We start from the raw sequence: 22,613 nt of genomic DNA, 5'->3' as shown, positions 1-22,613 counted from the left end.
ATTTGTCAAAGAAAGTTCAAAAGGTTCTTAGAAAGCGCTGGCATTTACCCTTGAAAGTCATGAATGCTTTAAAGGAAAGAGATTTATAGCCTGCCCAAGAAATACAGTTTTAAAAAGTTAAATGTTCCATTTGCTTTTCTCAAAAATATAACACAACATGTTATTGGGGGAGAAGCATTCAGAACATTGGCTCATAGAATTCTTTTCATGCATGGTCTGAAATTTGACAGCTAAGATTTAATGCTAAGAAATTCAAGGTAATTCATTTGGGCTGCAGAAACCTGAGGGAACAGTACAATTTAAGGGTAAAGAACTTTTGTGCATAAAAGAGGAGCAGGACATGGGTGTGATCATATGTGAGGATCTAAAGGTGGCCAAACAGGTTGAAAAGGTGACAGCAAAAGCTAGAATGATTCTTGGATGCATAGGGAGAAGAATGACCAGTAGGAAAAAGGAGGTATTGATGGCTCCCTGTATAGGGCTCTCTGTTGAGACCTTATTTAAAATACTGTATTGTGTATAATTCTGGAGACTGCACTTTCAAAAAGATATAAACAGGATTGAGTCAGTCCAGAGGAAGGCAACTGAAATGGTGGTTGCTCTATGTCATAAGGTGTAAGGGGACAGATTTAAAGATCTCACTATGTATGCTTTTGGAGGAAAGGCAGGAGAGAGAGACTTTTCTTTTTTACCGCTTGGTGCCTTGTGACTAGCATTCTATTAAATACCTATGTGGTATAAATACACATGAGGTAAGTCTTTTAATTGAAAGGAAACTCCAAAGTGAGAGGGCATAGAATGAGGTTAAAAGGTGATAGGCTCAGGAGTAATCTAAGGAAATATTTCTTTACTGACAGGGTGGTAGTTGCATGGAATAGTTTCCCAGTAGAGGTGGTGGAGACAAATAGAAACATAGAAGATGACGGCAGAAAAGGGCCACAACCCATCAAGTCTGCCCACTCCAACAACCCTACCCCCTTGAATTTACCCCCTTAGAGATCCCACATGTGTATCCCATTTCCTTTTAAAATCCTTCACGCTGCTGGCCTGAATCACCTGAGGTGGAAGTTCATTCCAACGATCGACCACCCTTTCGGTGAAGAAGAACTTCCTGGTGTCGCCATGAAATTTCCCACCCCTGATTTTCAGCGGATGGCCTCTTGTGGCAGAGGGACCTTTAAAAAAGAAGATATCATCCTCCACCTCAATATGGCCGGTGATATATTTAAACGTCTCTATCATGTCTCCTCTCTCTCTACGTTCTTCGAGTGAATATAGCTGCAATTTATTCAGCCTTTCTTCATACGGGAGGTCTTTGAGTCCCGAGACCATTTTGGTGGCCATTCTTTGAACCGACTCAACTCTCAGCACATCCTTTTGGTAATGTGGCCTCCAGAATTGTACACAATACTCCAGATGAGGCCTCACCATGGATCTGTACAATGGCATTATAACTTCGGGCTTCCGGCTGATAAAACTTCTTCGGATGCAACCCATCATTTGTCTTGCCTTTGATGAAGCCTTCTCCACTTGATTGGCAGTCTTCATGTCTTCGCTAATGATCACCCCCCAAATCACGTTCCGCCTTGGTCCTAACTAAGGTTTCACCATTTAGTGTGTAAGTTTTGCATGGATTCCTGCTGCCGAAGTGCATGACCTTACATTTTCTAGCATTGAAGTTTAGCTGCCAAGTCGAGGACCAATGTTCCAATAGAAGTAGGTCCTGCATCATACTGTCTGGTAAAGTTTTCTCACTTACTATGTTGCATAGTTTGGCGTCATCGGCGAATAATGTGATTTTACCCTGAAGCCCCTGAGTCAGATCTCCCACAAATATGTTGAAGAGGATCGGGCCCAAGACCGAGCCCCGAGGCACTCCACTGATCACCTCCGACGTTTTTGAAGGGGCACCATTTACCACCACTCTCTGAAGTCTACTGTTTAGCCAATCACCGACCCATGTAGTTAACGTCTCTCCCAGTCCCATTGATTTCATCTTGTTCAATAGTCTGCGGTGCGGAACGCTATCAAAAGCTTTACTAAAGTCCAAGTAAACAACGTCTAGGGACTCACCCACATCCAGTTTCCTTGTTATCCAGTCAAAGAAACTAATTAGATTGGATTGGCAGGACCTGCCTTTGGTAAATCCATGTTGGCGGGGATCCCGTAGATTCTTCTCGTCTAGGATTGTATCTAATTTATGCTTAATTAGTGTTTCCATGAGTTTACTCACTATGGATGTGAGACTCACCGGTCTGTAATTCTCAGCCTCTGTCCTGCAGCCCTTTTTGTGGAGTGGGATTACATTGGCTGTTTTCCAGTCCAAGGGGACTTTTCCCGCCTTCAAGGAAAGATTGAAGAGCACAGACAATGGCTCTGCCAGGACATCACACAGCTCTCTAAGCACCCTGGGGTGTAGATTGTCCGGTCCCATGGCTTTGTTCACTTTGAGTCTTGATAGTTCGCAGTAGACGCTGCTGGGTGTAAACTTGAAATTCCAGAACGGGTCATCTGAGCTATGCCTTGCTTGCAACTGTGGACCGGACCCTGGCGCCTCGCAGGTAAAGACTGAGCAGAAGTATTCGTTTAGTAGTTCGGCTTTATCGGAATCTGATTCTGCATAAGTCCCGTCTGCTTTCCTAAGGCGTACTATCCCATTTGTGTTTCTTTTCCTATCACTGATGTACCTGAAGAAGGATTTATCCCTTTTCTTAATGTCCTTTGCTAGATTCTCTTCTATCCGAAGCTTGGCCTCTCTGACTGCCGTTTTGACAGCTTTGGACTTGGCCAGATAGTCTTCTTTACTGCTTCTCTTCCTGAATGTTTGTAGGAAACAAATGCTTTTTTCTTTTTCTTAACGAGGTCTGAGATTTCTGTAGTGAACCACTGGGGTCTGTTATTCCTCCGTCGTTTGCTTGTTGTTTTTATATAGCGATTTATTGCTTCATGTAGGGTAGATTTCAGGTTTGCCCACATAGCCTCTACATTATTGGTTTCGGCATGGTCTTGTAGTGCCCGATGGACGAAGTCTCCCATGCGTTTGAAGTCAGTGCCACGAAAATTTAGGACCTTTGTTGTTGTGGTCGATCTGGAGAAACCCTTCCGAAGGTTGAACCAAACCATGTTATGGTCGCTGGAGGCCAGCGTATCACCTACCGAAACTTCCGATACGCTGTCTCCGTTGGTGAGTACCAGGTCTAATAACGCCTGGTCCCTAGTGGGCTCCAATACCAATTGTTTGAGCTGTGCACCCTTTATGGAGGTTAACAACCTTCTGCTGCCGCTAGTTTGTGCGGTAAGTGCATTCCAATCTGTATCGGGCATATTAAAATCCCCTAACAGTACTGTGTCCCCACGCAAGGTGATGTTTTCAATGTCTTCGATTAATTCCATATCCTTGTCTACCTGTTGTCTTGGAGGTCTGTAAATCACACCAAGATACAGGCATTTTTCATTTCCTTTAGCCAGGTTCACCCAGAGAGATTCCTCGGTATACTTATCATCTGTGATTATGGTAGTTTTGATGTCTTCTCTAGTGTATAGAGCTACCCCTCCTCCTAACTTGCCCTCCCTGTCTCGACGGAGTAAGTTGTAACCCGGTATAACCATATCCCACCCGTGTGAGTCCGTGAACCAAGTTTCGGATATCGCCACTACGTCTAGGTTGGCGTTCATTATTTCCGTCTCTAAATCTAGAATTTTATTGCCCAAACTGTGTGCATTGACGTACATAGCTCTCCATACCTTATGTTTGCTAAGTCCCTGTACAGAGTTTCCCGCCTGAGTTAGTGTGACCCCTGATGTATTGTTTACAGTGTGTGCACTTACCTCAGACTCAGAGTGGCGACTCACCTCCTCAGGATAGTTACTTACTGCTCCAGAGAATGAATGGATACCCTCCCCCAACTTACCTAGTTTAAAGCCCTTCGAAGTAGGCGGGCTAGTCGACGTCCGAAGACGTTCTTACCTCTTCTGGTCAGGTGGAGTCCGTCTGGTCCCTGAAGTCCCTGCAGTGCCTCTCCATGGTCCAGAAATCCAAAGTTCATCTCCCTGCACCATCCATGTAGCCACTCGTTAGTCCTCTGGATACGCTCCTCCCGGGCTCTACCCTTACCTCTTACCGGGAGGATTGATGAGAAGACCACCTGCGCTCCCAACTGCCTCAGCTTCTCACCCAGGGCTCCAAAGTCTTTGGGTATGGTCTCCGGGGTGTTCCTGGCAGTGTCATTCGTCCCAACGTGGATGAGAAGCATGGGGAAGTGGTCCTGTGGTTTGAGAAGTCTATCTAGACAGGTGGTGACATCTCGGATTCTGGCCCCAGGCAGACAGCAAACCTCCCTTGATTGTATATCCGGTCTGCAAATTGGTCCCTCGGTGCCCCTTAACATGGAATCCCCAATGACCACCACCCTGCGTTTCTATGAGGGGAGCTGTTCAGTTGTCCCTGGGATTGGGGTCATGTGTTGGACGTCTTCCTGTTCCTCAACTGCAATCCCTTCCTGTAAGATCTGGAATCTGTTTCTCAGGATGATTTGTGGGGTCGATGTAAAACTGCCCTGTTTGAGAGAAAAGGAAGAAGATGAAGAAGAAACTGAGAAAGGGGGGGGGTCTCCTGTGCTTGCCTGTGGAGGAGGTTACCAGCTGCCAGGAGTCGGCGTCCCCAGCCATTTCCTGTACCCCAGTCGTTGGTCTCAAGGCTGAGGGTATGGGTGTCACGAGGATGGATTTGTCCAGTGCCTGCTCGGAGATTTGGGACAGCTCCTGGACTACGCCGTCGATGAAGGCCTCATCCTCTCTGATGCTCTTCAATCGCCTCACCTCCTCCCTTAGGCTCAACAGTTCCTGTAATATGTCTCCTTCCAGCTGTCCCATCTCCTCTGTCTGTGTAGAGACAGAGGTGTATTGCTGGGGGGGGGATGGCCTCGGTCTGCACACACGCCTCTGTCCACCGTCCAGGGTCATCCTCCGTCTGTACATAGGCCATAGCCATCCCCTGGATCCCTCCGGTGACTGGAATGCTGGTCTTGATTGCAGTCCTGGTGCTTCTTGTTCTCCCTGCCATTTCAAATTGTTGTTTAGGTATGCCTGCTTGTTAGGCAGTTGAGAAAGCCTGTCTGTTAAGTAGTTTGTGAATTTGAGAGAAAAGTTTAAGAATACTGTCTGAATTCAGGAAAACGTGGGACAGGCACCTGGGATCTCTTAGGGAGAAGAGATTGTGGTTGCTGCAGATGGGCAGACTGGATGGGCCATTTGGCCTTTATGTGCCTAAATGCTTGTGGGAGCTGGGGGTTGCTGTGTGTGTGTATGTATGTATGTGTATATGTATGTGTATATATGTATGTATATATATATATATTTGTGTGTGTGTCTCTGCATGTACATTAGTATGGGTGTGTCTGTGATCAGAATACAAAGCAGGTGACAGGTACAAGAGTGACTTAATACGCATATTCTGGAGCTGTTGAACTCCTCCAAAAAATACCATAATACATTTTGATGAGAGACAGTTACATTTCTCTCCCCACCTCACCATGCATACCACATGCAGAAATAAAGTTACACAGCACAGAAACTTCTTCCAGTTCTCTTCCTGTGTCTAGAGCAGTCTTCAGTCCTCTGGCCTCCCATTGGGTGGATCCTACCTACAGTCTCTCCTGCTAGTCACAATGGAAACAGCCAGGGCAGGCTCAGTCAGTTGGGGAGGGGTATGGGGACGGAGGAATTTGGGAACTGCAGATAGAGGGTTAAAACGCAGAAAAATATCCAGACAAAATTACCCATTCTACTACCTTCTGAGCATTAAAGAAAATTTCTGCTGACTTGTGAATAAAGTCATAGTTGGCAGTGAGGTCGGCCAGTTGTCTAGGCCTACCCCGAGATAGAGACCTCACACTCTATATACTGGTATCAATCAATAAGTATATTTATTAACAAATCAGTAACAGCTTACAAGAATAAATCATTCAGCATATAGAGTAACAGAATGTGATCTTCAGGCCTGAGGATCCTCTGATGTCTGTTCTCCTTTCACAATCACAAAGGCTGTCTCTTATACAATTCTTGACAGCTTGAGGCCACGTTGGCACATATCATATTGTTAGTTTTTATTGGTCACTTACAAACGTCATTACATTCATCAGTTTATTAATTGGTTCATAATATCTGTGTCACACCATATGCATGTCCTGTTTACCAGAAAATCTATCTTTTCCCGCATATGTCCCTTTAATCTACCACATCAGCAACTTCAAGCCATCGTCCAGTAAAAGCCTGCCCATCACAGGATATTCTTGCAAAATAATGTATTTTTATATTCTTGGTTAAGGCATGTTCTCATCCTTCTCAGATCCACTTCCCTGGCATTACAGCAGATGTGACACCAGTTGCCATGTAAAAGAATAAGTTTCGTTTCACTCGCTCATTTTTCGCTTGGCTTACTGATTTCAGCAAGCATAGATTGTGCAAAGGTTTGACAGTTTTAGTCAGAGCATTCTCAGCCATCTTAGTCCTTTAGTTGTGTAAATTGGCCTAATACGTTAGGGGATTTCAGGGTAGGCTCTTCACCTGTTACCTGTACAGGTCTCTCGCGCTCTCTCTCTCTTCTCCCTTCTCATCAGTCCTAACTTTTTGAGTCATGTACACATCTCACAGGGCTCCCTAGATAGGTGGGCAGAAAAAAATGAGTGGAATTTGCCAGTGGCTTAATCTGGCCAGCCCACAGGAGTAATTGTGAGGGATTAGTTTTGAGGTGGGACATTTGCAGAGGGGGTAGTTTTTGCGGTGTGTCAGGTTCTAGGGTGTTATCAGTTTTCTAGTACTATACATGTACACTCGCTGAATGATGAGCAGTCCAGTAAATAAACCTAAGTGATCCCTTGTGTGATAAAAGGATGTTTGTCCTGGTACATGAAATTTGTTGTTTATTCTTTAGAGCAGTGTTTCTCAACTCGGTGGTCCTGAGTACCCCCTTGCCAGTCAGGTTTTCAGGATATTCACAATGAATATGTAAAAACTTGATTTGCATGCATTGCCTCCATTATATGCAAATGTTTTTCATGCATATTCATTGTGGATATCCTGAAAACCTGACTGGCAAGGGGGTACTCAGGACCACCGAGTTGAGAAACACTGCTTTAGAGCATCATTCATTACTGTCTGTTTAACAATATGAAACTTAAAGCTCTAAATTAATAATAGTAAATTGCAAAACTTTACTGTACTTGATTTATGTTATTCTATAGTTATGGTACTTTGGTGCTTTCATGTGCTCCATCTTCTGATTTTAACAGTGCATTGCTGGGTATCGAGCTGAAGAAGCTGTAGAGATGTTAAAAATTTTTTACAAGCAGGAAAACCCAAATGGTGAGAACTTATATTGGCCTTCTTTAAACAGTATAAAGCTTAGTGAAAGCTTGTGCAAGTGGTTTTAAGCAAACATTTGCTCATTATTGCATGTTCCAATTCTTCCTACAGCACCAAAGTCAAAAGCACGGAAAAAGGATTAAAGTGAGTTAGTTCCTAGGTGACGAAGGAGTCCATGATTGCGTTCCTACAAAGGAGGACCATGCCTGGATTACAGTGCCATTTTTTGGGACAAAATACGATAATGAAATTGAAATCCAGTGCTGGGATTCTACTAGTTAATGTTAATCGATTTCTGTTTCTGGTGATGTCTAGTAGTCTGTAATAATATTTATATAGACACTGTTAACCATAAGCTCCTTGTTAAATGACCCTGTTGAAAAGAACTTAGTCTGGGTTGAAAAGATGGGACATTACATGACTGACTTAAGAAGGAACTTGAATGCTCAAGCCTTAACCTGACATTTCTACTTAGTAATAGACACTGGGGCATACTTTTTTATATGGTCATAAGAACATAAGAATTGCCGCTGCTGGGTCAGACTAGTGGTCCATCATGCCCAGCAGTCCGCTCACATAGCGGCCCTCTGATCTAAGACCAACACCCTAACTGAGATTAGCTCAACCTGCGTACGTTCTGGTTCAGCAGGAACTTGTCTAACTTTGTCTTGAATCCCTGGAGGGTGTTTTCCCCTATAACAGCCTCTGGAAGAGCATTCCAGTTTTCTACTACTCTGTGGGTGAAGAAAAACTTCCTTATGTTTGTACAGAATCTATCCCCTTTTAACTTTAGAGAGTGCCCTCTCCTTCTCTCTACCTTGAAGAGGGTGAACAACCTGTCCTTATATATCAAGTCTATTCCCTTCAGTACCTTGAATTAGAGAGCTGCACAGGGATGACAGGAATCCTTCGGGTTCCCTCTTCGGGTTGCGGGGAACCTGTGGAGACGCCCCCTCGGGTTGCGGTGATCCCATGGGGACCCCCCTCGTGGTCTTGGGGATCCTGCGGGGTTCAATGCAACTCGAGCCGCGAGGCTCATCTTCTTTTTCTACCTGCCCTGATGTCTTCTATTTCCTGCCTGCCCTGCAGCAAGTAGCCAACCGGAAGTCTTCCACAATGTCAGCGCTGACGTTGGAGGGAGGGCTTTGCGTCAGTTACGTGCCAGCATGTAGGGCAACGAGCCCTGCATGTGACTTGACGCAAAGCCTTTCATCCGACATCAGTGCTGACCACGGGGGAAGACTTCTGGTTGGCTACGTGCTGCAGAGCAGGCAGGAAATAGAAGACATCAGGGCAGGTAGGAAAAGAAGATGAGCCTCGCAGTTCGAGCTACCTCAGAGAAAGTTGCTGAAAGGAAATTTGCTGGAAGATGAGGGCTGGACATGAATGTGGGAGGCAAACGCGGGACAGAAGGGGGTCGAACATGGGAGGCAAATGCGGGACACAAAAGGGGGAGGGAGTGCATTTTTGGACACAAGGCATGAACTTGTGAGAGGATGAAGGAAGGGGAGGGAAAGAGATACTGAGGTGGGAGAGGGAATGCGTTTTTGGACACAGAAGGCATGAACTTGGGAGAGAGGAAAGGAGGGAAAGAGATGGTTGTATACATGGGGAATGGAAGAAAGGAGAATTTTTGGTCATAGGGAGGGAGTGAGGTACAGATGAGAAGGAGGAGAAAGATTAGAGGGAGAAATGTGGTGGAAAAGGAACAGTGAGTGGGACAGATTGAAATGGATGCAAGAGGGAGGAATGTTGGACATAGTGGTGAAGGGAATGGAGGGAGAGATGTGTCATAGTGCTGGAGAGGAGTGATAGAAGGAGAAATGTTGGGCATGGGGCTGGTGAGCAGGGGCAAAAGATGAGAAAGGGATAAATGCAGGACCATGGTAGGAGGAACCAATGGACAGCAACGGAAGCATTTACAGAAGATGGGAAAGCGGAAAAAAGAAACTGGGATCAACTTTATGGAAAAATAAGTCTCCAGACAACAAAGGTAAAAAATGGAATTTACTGACTAAAATATGTTAGCCTTGGGAAATGTATATAGCAGATGTCTTTGTATTGTGTTCAAAAGAAATGCATTTCTGGTTTTATTTCTACAGTGCTGAAATACTTGCTGACCCTTGCTGTGACTGGTGGGGATCCCCAAGTACCACCATCAGAGGACCTCCTCTAGAGACGGCCAGAACTCCCCTCCACCAAGTGCGCAGTCGCTGGCAGCATCCATGAGCCACTGAAGTGCCAGCATCTGTGACTCAAGGACGCTACTGCTGCCTGCCAAGCTTGGCAAAAGGGACCCCCGGCCAACTGCAAAGGAAGTCCTCAGCTGACAGCTTGGGGGTTCTCATCAGCTGAGTATTTATATTTTATATTTACATTAGAAGCTCTGGTAGAAACCCATTTACAAAGTATGTATTCTTCCCGGTTAATATTTCCAAATTAATAAAGTGTCTTTGCTTATTTGTAAATGGGTCTCTATCAGAGCCTTTAATTCAGTAGCATAATTAAATGAAATAACTATTTCTGAGGTTTATAGGGATGGGTGGGGACGGAGGGGATTCCTCATGGGGACGGTGGGATTTCTATCCCCGCGCAACTCTCTACCTTGAATGTTTCGATGTGAGAAACTAAATCACAATACACTGGAATTGTGGTAGCTGATATTTTTTTTCTCAATAATCCGATTGAGAAATATACATTTAGGATTTGTATATTATCGTTTTATCGCATCATTTATCCTACTAAGCCACCTTTTAAACTCCTGATGCAGAACACGGCCATGTCGAGTCAAGGGAAGAATTTACAATATAGATAGTTGAGTAATTTAGTGACTTTATTATTGCTATTGTTTCTTTGCCTTTGGGACTTATTGTGGAGCTCTTCCGTGTCATCTTTGCTCATACACTGAGATGACAAAACCATCTCTTATCAACCTTAGAAATCGTGCGCTATAGTAATGGCCATTGTGGGTGACAAATGAGTATAATAATTCTCTTTATGATTATCCTGGTTTTTTTCTAGACAGTACAACTGACCTGTACAACTGAGGGCTAGCTAATCCATTATAATGAATATCACATACAATTTAATATTATTTCTAAGACCAGCTTAGGTTTTATTATAACACTTTTCATCCAAACATGATTCCAGTATACTATATTCTGTTTTATTCTTGGGTTACTTAACACCTTACTACCAACAAGATGAATACTTCAAAAGGGAAAGGGGATGGGACTTGATATACTACTTTTTTTATGTGGTTTCAATCAAAGCGGTTTATATATTTTAGACAGGTACTTATTTTGTACTTCTGGCAATGAAGTGTTAAGTGACTTGTCCAGAGTCACAAGGAGCTGCAGTGGGAATTGAATTCGCAATCTAAAGGTGCTGAGGCAGCTGCTCTAACCGCTAGGGATAGGTTCAGCTATCTCAAATGTATGGCTAGGCAGCGATCTAAATACAAAGTGGGAAAATCTAGGAAGACTATAGGTTCAAATAAGAGAGGGAGACACACAAACAGCTTTAGAGCAGTGGTTCCCAACCCTGTCCCGGGGGACCAGCAGGCCCGGTCGTGTTTTCAGGATAGCCCTAATGAATATGCATGAGAGAGATCTGCATATAATGGAGGTGCCAGGCATGCAAATCTGCTCCATGCATATTCATTAGGACTATCCTGAAAACCTGACTAGCCTGCTGGTCCCCCAGGACAGGGTTGGGAATCACTGCAAAGAACTATCTGATGTAAACATGAACATATCCAACAAGACAGCACTAAATTGAGAATTCTGATCAACCACATGATGTAAAAAATCTACTATGTTATCCAAAACAATATATAGGATGGATTTCTTCAGCTTTGATTCTGCTTGAAGTCACACTAGATAGCCTTCCTCAACATTCATCAGTAACTTGGAAACCTGCCCAAACAAAATCTACAAACTATATATAATGGCAGATGAAGACTAGCTGACCCAAACTCTTCCCTGAATGAGTCTATAGTGTCTACCATTTGATCAGCAGAGCACACCAATTACTATTGCCTAAATCAAGCTCCAGGTCCCTCCTTCATATCTCCTGTCCTTCATCTCAACCCTGCTCTTACCTCTGCAACTGTGGTTTCAGTATTGTTTAAAATATGTTTTGAGTGTATATTACATATTTGTCTACATTCAGGTGATTCTCATGTAGTTTAAGCTACATAATTTGGGTCTTGTATCCAACTCAAATACCTACTACAGTATTAAAATGTTAGAATCGAATGAACACAAGTGTAGAACAAAGAAACTGCCAAAAAAAGCCATATGGTGGAAAATAACTGTCCTTGATGTGCAAAACTTACTGTTCTTTTAAGGTGCATTTAAATAGTTCCAGCTGGAATGCGCTTCCAGAGGGTGTGATAGGACAGAGTACGGTATTGGGGTTCAAGAGGGGATTAGATGATTTCCTGAAGGAAAAGGGGATAGAAGGGTATAGATAGAGGATTTCTATACAGGTCCTGGACCTGATGGGCCGCCGCGTGAGCGGACTGCTGGGCATGATGGACCTCTGGTCTGACCCAGCAGAGGCATTGCTTATGTTCTTATGTTATGTTCTTAATACTTAAGAGTGGCAAATTATATCCCCATTACGGCTGTTTCTTATGTTGAGTATCAAGTTACCCAGATTAAGGACAATAGTATAATATTTGACACTTGGAAAACCTTGAAATTTATTAATAAATTAACAGAATGGTATGCAAATGTATACAATTATTAAAATGGTCACTAGCCGATGCACATTTAGAGCAGACCTTTTAATGATGGAAATTTAACAGCAGGTCTGGAGGTGCTGGTAGCAGGGAATGTGCGTGTGTTATAGGCATGACTCATAAGCGTAACTCATACGTTTGGTACAAGTTTTCACCGTCATGAAGTACCGGTAGCATGGCAGGGAGTCAAAATAAAAAGGAGTATCCTTTTTTTTTCTCTCTCTGCTTTTACTTCTTACTTTCCTGGGTGGGGGTCGGAGGAATAGTGTCGCACACCAAAGTAGGCAGAAAAAAAGGATTTTTTTAACCACTTGCATGGTTTTTGATTGGCCTGCCTCCCCCCAGGTGGTGTTAATGGATGCACATCTATGGCATACATCGACAGTGGATGCAGGTTCCTTTATGGCAAATACCACAACGCATGCTGGGATTGTTTGTTGTTCAGAAGCCGGCTTATGAACACGTACTTAAGAAATTTTAGAAAACAGAAACACGTCACCATTAAGTATTCTCATGGACTTTGAGAGAGCAAGCCTGCAAGCTGCCAGCAGGGTTTTCCCAAATTTTCCATTTCTGGCTGCCTCTTTCATCTTGGACAATCCTTGTGGCAAAAAATACAGCATGAGGGCTTGTCCAGTAATTACCTTGATAACGAGGATATCACATTGTACACAGGCAAAAAACTCATATTTATGATGGACTGCCATTGGCAGACCCACCACCAGCTCTACGAGCGTGCCTCCTTCCTGCAGCCAGTAAGTCTCTGCTTCTCTCAGTAGTTTGTGAGGTGGTTGAGGTCAGGCATGGGTTGTCATCAATGATCTCTAGACTCTCCCTTTTATTCTCCAACTTTCTTTGCTCTCTGCTTCTTTCTGGTGTTGGGGCGGGTTATGGGCAGTCATAGTCGCTCACCACATTGTCACCATTAAGTATTCTCATGGACTTTGAGAGAGCAAGCTGCCAGCAGAGTTTTTTTTCCAAAATTCTTCAGTTTGTGGCTGCCTCTCATCTTGGACAATCCTTGTGGCGAAAAATACAGCATGAGGGCTTGTCCAGTAATTACCAGGATGACGAGGATATCACATTGTACAAAGGCAAAAAACTCGTATTTATAATGGACTGCCATTGGCAGACCCTCCACCATCCTCCTTCCTGCAGCCAGTAAGTCTCTGTTTCTCTCAGTAGTTTGGGGGTTGGGGGAGGTCAGGCTGATCTCTAGATTCTCCCTTTTATTCTCCAACTTTCTTTGCTGTCTGCTGCTTTCTGGTGTTGGGGCAGGTTATGGGCAGTCATAGTCACCCACCTCCCTAAGTATTTTGTTGCAATTTTGGTTCCCAGGTGAAGAATTGAAGAAGCAGGCACATCTGCTTTGGCTGAAGCACCCAGAGAGGGTATCTCAAGTGAGGACCACCCAATCTGGACAACACCCCAGGTAAATATTGTTAAAGGTTTAAGTACATATGGGTGGATACAATGGCGGCACAGATAGGCATATGTGAGAAAGGGGGCCCGGAAAGTGGTGTTAATGAATGCACGTCTATGGTGTACGTCGGCAGTAGATGCAGGTTTCTTTATAGCAAATACCACAATGGATGCTGGGATTGTTCAGAAGCCCGCCTACGAATGCATACTTAGGAAATTTCTAGAAAGCAGAAACACGTCACCATTAAGTATTCTCATTACGAGAGCAAGTCGCCAGCAGGGTTTTTCCAAATTCTTCCATTTCTGGCTGCCTTTCATCTTGGACAATCCTTGTGGTGAAAAATACTGCATGAGGGCTTGTCCAGTAATTACCATGATAATGAGACTATCAGATTGTACAAAGGCAAAAAACTCGTATTTATGATGGACTACCATTGGCAGACCCTCCACCAGCTCTACGAGTGTGCCTCCTTCCTGCAGCTGGTAAGTCTGCTTCTCTCATGAGTTTGGGAGGTGAGGAAGAGGTCAGACATGGGTTGTCATCTCTGATTTCTAGATTCTCCCTTTTATTCTCCAACTTTCTTTGCTCTCTGCTTCTTTCTGGTGTTGGGGCGGGTTATGGGCAGTCATAGTCGCCCACCACATTGTCACCATTAAGTATTTTCATGGACTTTGAGAGAGCAAGCCGCCAGCAGAGTTTTTTTCCAAAATTCTTCAGTTTCTGGCTGCCTCTCATCTTGGACAATCCTTGTGGCGAAAAATACAGCATGAGGCCTTGTCCAGTAATTACCAGGATGACGAGGATATCACATTGTACAAAGGCAAAAAACTCGTATTTATAATGGACTGCTATTGGCAGACCCTCCACCAGCCTCCTTCCTGCAGCCAGTAAGTCTCTGTTTCTCTCAGTAGTTTGGGGGTTGGGGGAGGTCAGGCTGATCTCTAGACTCTCCCTTTTATTCTCCAACTTTCTTTGCTGTCTGCTGCTTTCTGGTGTTGGGGCAGGTTATGGGCAGTCATAGTCACCCACCTCCCTAAGTATTTTGTTGCAATTTTGGTTCCCAGGTGAAGAATTGAAGAAGCAGGCACATCTGCTTTGGCTGAAGCACCCAGAGAGGCTAGCTTAAGTGAGGACCACCCAATCTGGACAACACCCCAGGTAAATATTGTTAAAGGTTTAAGTACATATGGGTGGATACAATGGCGGCACAGATAGGCATATGTGAGAGAGGGGGCCCGGAAAGTGGTGTTAATGAATGCACGTCTATGGTGTACGTCGGCAGTAGATGCAGGTTTCTTTATAGCAAATACCACAATGGATGCTGGGATTGTTCAGAAGCCCGCCTACGAATGCATACTTAGGAAATTTTTTGAAAGCAGAAACACGTTGTCACCATTAAGTATTCTCATTACGAGAGCAAGCCGCCAGCAGGGTTTTTCCAAATTCTTCCATTTCTGGCTGCCTTTCATCTTGGACAATCCTTGTGGTGAAAAATACTGCATGAGGGCTTGTCCAGTAATTACCATGATAATGAGAATATCAGATTGTACAAAGGCAAAAAACTCGTATTTATGATGGACTACCATTGGCAGACCCTCCACCAGCTCTACGAGTGTGCCTCCTTCCTGCAGCTGGTAAGTCTGCTTCTCTCATGAGTTTGGGAGGTGAGGAAGAGGTCAGACATGGGTTGTCATCTCTGATTTCTAGACTCTCCCTTTTATTCTCCAACTTTCTTTGCTCTCTGCTTCTTTCTGGTGTTGGGGCGGGTTATGGGCAGTCATAGTCACCCAACTCCCTAAGTATTTTGTTGCAATTTTGATTCCCAGGTGAAGAATTGAAGCAGGCACATCTGCTTTGGCTGAAGCACCCAGAGTGGGTGGCTCAAGTGAGGACCACCCAATCTGGACAACACCCCAGGTAAATATTATTAAAGGTTTAAGTACCGTACATATGGGTGGATACAATAATGGGCATATGTGAGAGAGGATTCCCAGAACGTTTTCAGATTCCTGCTAGGGTTTGCGGTCCCAGAAAATGTTTTATGGCTTAAATAAAAGATGTGCATGAGTAGCGTGCACGTGCATGGGGTAAGCATGGAAGAGGAAATAACCACGGATGTAAGGAGTGCGAATTTGGCGTCTCTTGGTAGCCTGAGATAGCAAAGTTGGGGGGAAGGAGCAGAGAGTGAGCTTGAGCTGCTTGGTATGCTGGCATGAGAGAGGAGAAGCAGAATAGCTGTATGCACAACCAACTTTAAGATAATGCAGCTAAAATATTTATTTTACATTTGAGAAGTTTTAAGTTTAGTGCAGGATTATACTTTGGATCAGATAAGCTGTTCTGGAACTGCATAAATATATGAGTGGACATGTAAGAGTTCTGAGTGGTGGTGTGCATGCGAGAGTTCTAAGCGGTTTTCAATGTGGTTAGAGACAGGACTTGTTTGGGTTGTGTGGAGTCAAAAGGAGGTTCTTTTGGCTCAATTTGAGTTTTAAGAGTAACTAGATCTAATGGGTTTTATAGTTGGAAAGTGTAAGAAGACATTTCCAATTGGTTGAAGAGATTGTAAAGCAATTTCTGGATATTTAGCAAAACATTTTGGAAAGGGTAATTTTTTTATTTTTAATTCTTTATTCATTTTCAAACTTACAATAAGTGTGACATATGTTCAAACAAATTAACAATAAATACATCACTTAATAATCATCATTGGTACAAAACATAAACTCTTATCACCCCCCTTCCCACCCTTTCCTACCATATAATCAAATATCTTACTATTGAACTTGTAAATTTAAGGGAAACAATTTCATCTAAACAGTACAATATTTTGTTAATGGCTCCCACACATCTTTGAAATTTCCTGAAACATCCCCGCTGTATTGCAATAAATCTCTCCATTTTATAAAAATGACATAAAGAATTCCACCTGAAATTATAATTTAATCTACTCCAATCTTTCCAATTATACTAATTTGTTGAATGGCAACACCAGTCATTATGAGTAATAATTTATTATTGTTTGTAGAAATCTGACTTTTTGCTCTCATTGCCATACCAAATAGCACAGTATCATTGAACTTCTATGTTTCTGCAAAATTTTGAAGATAAAAGTATTCATTAAAAAAAAAAAAAGATGGCTACAGTAAATTCCGTTTTGGGAAAGTGAGGGTTGCCCCAATGGAAGGTCAGTTCATGTGACCTCAAGCAATGAGTTTAAACAAGTGCAATGAATTGAAATATATTTTACATCTCATTCTATAATCAGCAGAGAGTCTTAGTGCCTAGCCTGGTGCCGTATTTTTGACACTTGGATTGTTTGAAAACTTCCAAAGGAATAAGGAAAGGTAGAATGGGTATCTTGGAGCATATAGAGATTTGACATTTGGTTTCAGGATTTCACTGGGCTTGCAGTTTAATGCTCTGATAAACAGCTCAAGCATAAGCTAATAATCGGTTATTTGTCAACTCCCTTTTTTTTTAGTTCTTCCCCCCCCCCCCCCAACACACACACAAAACTAAACAAACTCTTAAATACTGGAGGAGTGACCTAGTGGTTAGAGCTGCTACTTCAGCACTCTAAGGTTGTGAATTCAATCCCAACCTACTCTCTTTGACTCTGGGCAAATCACTTAACCTTCCATTGCCTCAGGTACCCCAGTTAGATTGTGAGCCTGCCAGGACAGATAGGAAAATTACTTGAGTACCTGATTACTATTCAGTGTATTGTAAACCGCTTTGGATGAATCTCTTCATGAAAAAAGGCAGTTAATAAATCCCAATAAATATACTTGCTTGCCTGTATGCACTTAACTTGTAAGCTATTCAGCCTGTTTCAAACCAAATTTAGGTTATGTATTATATTAAAGCAATACATAACCAAAATTAATGTCCCATAAAAGTTAGACCTAGCTCGCAATTAAAAACAAAATTATTTTTTTCCATTAACGTTAGAGATCCAACACACAATTTCAGAAAAAAACATTTGTTCAAATTACTCTATAATTCTCTTAACGCTTATTTTACAAACTTTTGCACTTCTGTTCTTCCCAACAAAGACACTCTGGGTTGAGAGGAGGGAAATGGTGGGTGATGGCTGCAGAGGAACATTTTCAGACTCTATACACACTACTTTCATGGCCTAAATTTTTTCTGGCTAACCCTAAAGATAAAATAATTAGATCATCACTGTTTAAATGGTCATGACTACTCGATCTCAAAATCTATAAAAATATTGGGAGTCAATTTTGATTCACAGTTAACCGTGATAGAACATACAAATTTATTGGTAAAGAAGTGCTTTTTCACACTATGGAAATTAAAAACTATAAAAAAATATTTTGATCCACTATCCTTTAGACCAGTAGTTCTCAACCCTATCCTGGAGGACCACTAGGCCAATCGGGTTTTCAGGCTAGCCCTAATGAATATGCATGAGAGAGATTTGCATATAATGGAGGTGACAGGCATGCAAATCTGCTCCATGCATATTCATTAGGGCTATCCTGAAAACCCGATTGGCCTAGTGGTCCTCCAGGACAGGGTTGGAAACCAATACTTTAGACTATTGGTACAGTCACTGGTTTTGTCTATACTGGATTACTGTAATATTGTTTATTTGGGGGCACCAACGAAAATCCTAAGAAAACAGAATAGTACAGAATACAGCAGTCCGATTGATATTTGGATTGAGGAAAAATGATCATGTCAGTCACTAACATCATCTGTTACATTTGCTCCCAATAGAGGCACAAGTACTATTCAAATTTTCTTGTATCTGCTTTAAGCTGATCTGGGGAATTGCCCCAACTTACCTTTTAACTCATTTTACGTTATACAGCCCAATGAGGACAACTAGGAGTTCTAACTTTTTTGCCTATCCAAAAATTATCGGCTGCAGATACAAGATTTTTATGGATAAGACTCTTGAATTTCAAGCAAGTAAGCAGCAGTCTTGGTGGGATAATTATGTCGGTGGAGTTATGATGTCTTATGGAGAATTTTGAAAAGTAATTAAGTCAGCGTTGTTTGACAAATTCATTTCCTAAACATGGATATTAGGGTTAACAAAAATTGTATATTGAATATTAAGTAACATGTATTTGTAATTATCTGTTTTTCGCTGATTGTCCAGCTTTCTGCGTTAAACTGCTAAGAAATTGCTTGATTATGGCGGTATAGAAGAATAAAGTTATGTTATGTTGACTGACCCTCAATGAATGAAGTATTCTGCTCAAATTTCTTGTGGAGTGTAATCTGCCTTGGCTTTTTTCATTTTAATGTAAAAGGTTCTAGAATGTTCTTAGTTTCCTAGCATGTAGTATAAAACTTCCTACTAAGAAAGCAAGTTTTTAAAAGTCCAGTTTCCAAATGTCAGTTCATATACATTTCTTTTTAATTTATATTTCTTGCAAGTTTATATTAGATATACTGAAATATTTAAGCACTATCAGCTACATGTAGAGAGTTACAGATATGTATTTTTTTTCCAATGTTTTCTTTTTGACACCAGACTGGCTTTCCACATGTTAAATTTAACAAAAGCCATGGAAGATCCGGCCTTCTCTGTACCCTTGGATACATAGAAAGCCTTTGATTGTGTAGAGCGAAGCTTCATGTATCAAGTAATGGATTGGTTTGGTATTGGTTCTGGATTCATACAAATGATTCAAACCTTGTACAGTTCCCCTTCTGCCAGATTATATATTAATATAATACTTTTTTGGAATGTTTCTGGCTGGAGAGGGGAATTAGACACCGGTGTCCGTTATCTCTGTTGCTTTTTGGCATTGTATTGGAACCCTTGTTATTGGCTGTTCAACAGGCAGAGGAGATACAGGGTATTCCTTATACAGGTCGGGAATATATGCAGATGATATTTTGCTTTATTTGAGGAATCCTGAAACTACCATTCCACATTTACTAGATTTGATTGATAGATTTGGAAAATTTTCAGGGTATAAAATAAATTGGAGTAAATCAGAAGTTCTTCCGCTAAATGTACATTGTCCAAAAGGATTGTTTGATTCATTCCCTTCAATCCCAAAATCCTTGGCATCACCCTGGACCGAAGCCTGACGTTTGAAGATCACACTAATGCTCAAGTCAGAAAATGCTTTCTCACTCTATGGAAACTTCGTACCATTAAACAATACTTAGATTTATTTTCCTTTCGACTGCTGGTTCAATCCCTGATCTTAAGCACCTTAGACTACTGCATTATATACTTGGGATCTCTCAAGAAAACCATCAAACGACTGAGAGTCATACAAAATGCTGCAGTCCGTCTCATTTACGGCCTCAAGAAATCAGACCATGTAAGCCCATATTACAAAAAACTACACTGGCTGCCTGTGGAAGCAAGGGTCATTTTTAAGTTTGCTTGCCATTGCTTCAAAACCATGACAGGTTCATCCCCATCCTATCTGTCTCACCAATTCGAATTCCCAGGCACAACTAGGATGTCTTGGCGGAACCACTGTCAGCGCTCTTCAACCTCTCCCTTAGTACAGGCAGCGACCCGTTGGACTGGAGGACGGCTAACATCATTCCACTCCACAAGAAAGGCTCAAAGATGGAGACAGCAAACTACAGACCAGTGAGTCTAACATCAATAGTGAGCAAACTAATGGAAACTCTAATCAAACACCAATTGGATACGATCCTGGATGAGGAAAATCTACGGGACCCCCGTCAACATGGATTTACTAAGGGGAGATCATGCCAATCCAACCTGATCAGCTTCTTTGACTGAGTGACGGGGAAGCTGGATGTTGGGGAGTCCCTGGACATCGTGTACCTGGACTTTAGCAAAGCATTCGATAGCGTACCACACCGCAGGTTGCTGAGCAAGATGAGTTCTATAGGATTAGGTGACACATTGACGAAATGGGTTGGGAACTGGCTTGGTGGTAGGCTTCAAAGGGTAGTGGTGAACGGCACCCTCTCTGAAATGACGGAGGTGATCAGTGGAGTGCCACAGAGCTCGGTCTTGGGCCCGACCCTATTCAACATCTTTATAAGAGACTTGGCAGAAGGGCTTCGAGGTAAAATAACATTATTCGCCGATGACGCCAAACTAAGTAATGTAGTGGGCAAATGCACAACGGACGAAGATTCAATGCCCGACAACATGATGCATGACCTACTCCTACTGGAGCGCTGGTCTAGGACCTGGCAACTTAGCTTCAATGCCAAAAAATGCAAAGTCATGCACCTAGGCAACCATAATCCATACAAGATTTATACCCTTGAGATCCTAACAAGAACGGTAGCAGAACGAGACTTGGGGGTGATCGTCAGTGAGGACATGAAGGCTGCCAGTCAGGTAGAGCAGGCCTCATCCAAGGCAAGACAGATCCTAGGTTGCATACGCAGGGGTTTCGTCAGCCGGAAGCCGGAAGTCATTATGCCATTGTATAGATCCATGTTGAGGCCCCACCTGGAATACTGTGTGCAATTCTGGAGGCCACATTATCGCAAAGATGTGCTGAGACTGGAATCGGTTCAGAGAATGGCCACCCGGATGGTCTCGGGACTCAAAGATCTCCCGTACGAAAAACGGTTAGACAAACTGCAGCTATACTCGCTCGAGGAGCGCAGAGAGAGGGGGGACATGATCGAGACGTTCAAGTATCTCACGGGCCGCATCGAAGCAGAAGAAGATATCTTCTTTTTTCAAGGGACCCATGGTAACAAGAGGGCATCCGTGGAAAATCAGAGGCGGGAAACTACGAGGTGACACCAGGAAATTCTTTTTCACTGAAAGGGTGGTTGATCGTTGGAATAGTCTTCCACTGCAGGTGATTGAGGCCAGCAGCATGCCTGATTTTAAGGCCAAATGGGATCGACACGTGGGATCTATTCACTAGGCAAAGGTAGGGGAGGGTCATTAGGGTGGGCAGACTAGATGGGCCGTGGCCCTTATCTACCGTCTATTTCTATGTTTCTATGTAACTAATACACGCAGTACCTACTTGTTCACTTTTCCATCCCTAAAGGGCTGCACCTACAAGAAATACCTCGATAGAACACTATCATTCCAAGCAGGCAAATGGAACAAATGTTTAACCAACTTCATCTCAAATGCACTTTCGTACCAAACGTTTAGGAAGTCAATAAAAACTTATCTCTTTGACAAATTTCTCTGACCTCACTTCAACCTGATGTACTTCCAAAACACTTCCAGATAAACCTGACTAAATTTAGCATGCCAATGTAATTTCAAAAGTTCTCTGTAATGTCACTGTCTGTATACAGTCTCTTCCCTTGTAAACCGCTTGGAACTGTTTGTGGTATGGCGGTATATAAAAATAAAGTTATTATTATTATTCTTTGGAAGGAAGAGGGTATAAAATATTTAGGTATTGGATACAAAAAATATTGGAAGAGACGATGAAAGTAAATTAAAAATCCTTATTGCTAAAGGTCTCAGAAATGTGTGAGCAATGGAACCCATTACATTTCTCTTGGTGGGGGAGATTGCAAACGGTTAAGATGATGATTTTGCCTGTGGTTTGTTACCAAATGGGTATGTTGCCAGTGTTTTTTTCAGGGGTCTTTTTACAAAAAAATAAATAGTATACTTATCAAATTTATTTGGCTGGGTAAAGCAGCTCGAATTGCTCTAGTATCCTTACAAAAGCCAGTTGCGGAGGGAGGGATAAATTGTCCCAATTTTTATAGGTATCATCAGGCCTATATACTGCATCAGGGTATGTATTGGATCCTCCCCGAGCTTATGGAAAATCTTCTGGATTTATTTTATTTATTCCGTTTTCTATACCGTTCTCCCAAGGGAGCTCAGAATGGTTTAATTAATTTATTCAGGTACTCAAGCATTTTTCCCTGTCTGTCCCAGCAGGCTCACAATCTACCTAATGTACCTGGGGCAATGAGGGGATTAAGTGACTTGCCCAGGGTTTGTAACAATGAAAAATTGTTTTTTGGAGGAAAAGTGTGCCCTCAAGTTTTATCCCTGGGAGCCCATTTCTTTTTACGTTTTCCCTGTAAATGTTTAATCTTATATGAATCGAATAGGTATCTTTTCTTTGAGCCCAAACAATTAAAGGCTTTCCTTGA

General features: G+C 42.6%; 1 protein-coding gene and 1 long non-coding RNA gene across 2 annotated transcripts in view; both read left to right on the top strand.

The window, feature by feature from the left end:
* The window catches only part of ADAT2 (adenosine deaminase tRNA specific 2), a 43,204-nt gene extending 35,119 nt beyond the window's left edge, over positions 1-8,085 (top strand). Inside the window, exons 5-6 of the mRNA XM_033938217.1 lie at positions 7,290-7,362; positions 7,474-8,085. Coding sequence (XP_033794108.1) covers positions 7,290-7,362; positions 7,474-7,505 — 105 coding nt within the window. The 3' untranslated portion in view covers positions 7,506-8,085. The remainder of the gene's footprint in view (positions 1-7,289; positions 7,363-7,473) is intronic.
* Positions 8,086-11,013: 2,928 nt separating this feature from the next.
* LOC117357635 lies at positions 11,014-18,748 on the top strand. The gene is made up of 2 exons (XR_004538841.1): positions 11,014-15,449; positions 18,373-18,748. It is a non-coding gene; the product is annotated as an uncharacterized LOC117357635 (long non-coding RNA).
* Positions 18,749-22,613: the final 3,865 nt, after the last annotated feature.

Source organism: Geotrypetes seraphini, chromosome 3, assembly GCF_902459505.1.
Source record: "Geotrypetes seraphini chromosome 3, aGeoSer1.1, whole genome shotgun sequence".
NCBI lineage: Eukaryota > Metazoa > Chordata > Amphibia > Gymnophiona > Dermophiidae > Geotrypetes > Geotrypetes seraphini.
This window is presented reverse-complemented; position numbering and strand designations above follow the sequence as displayed.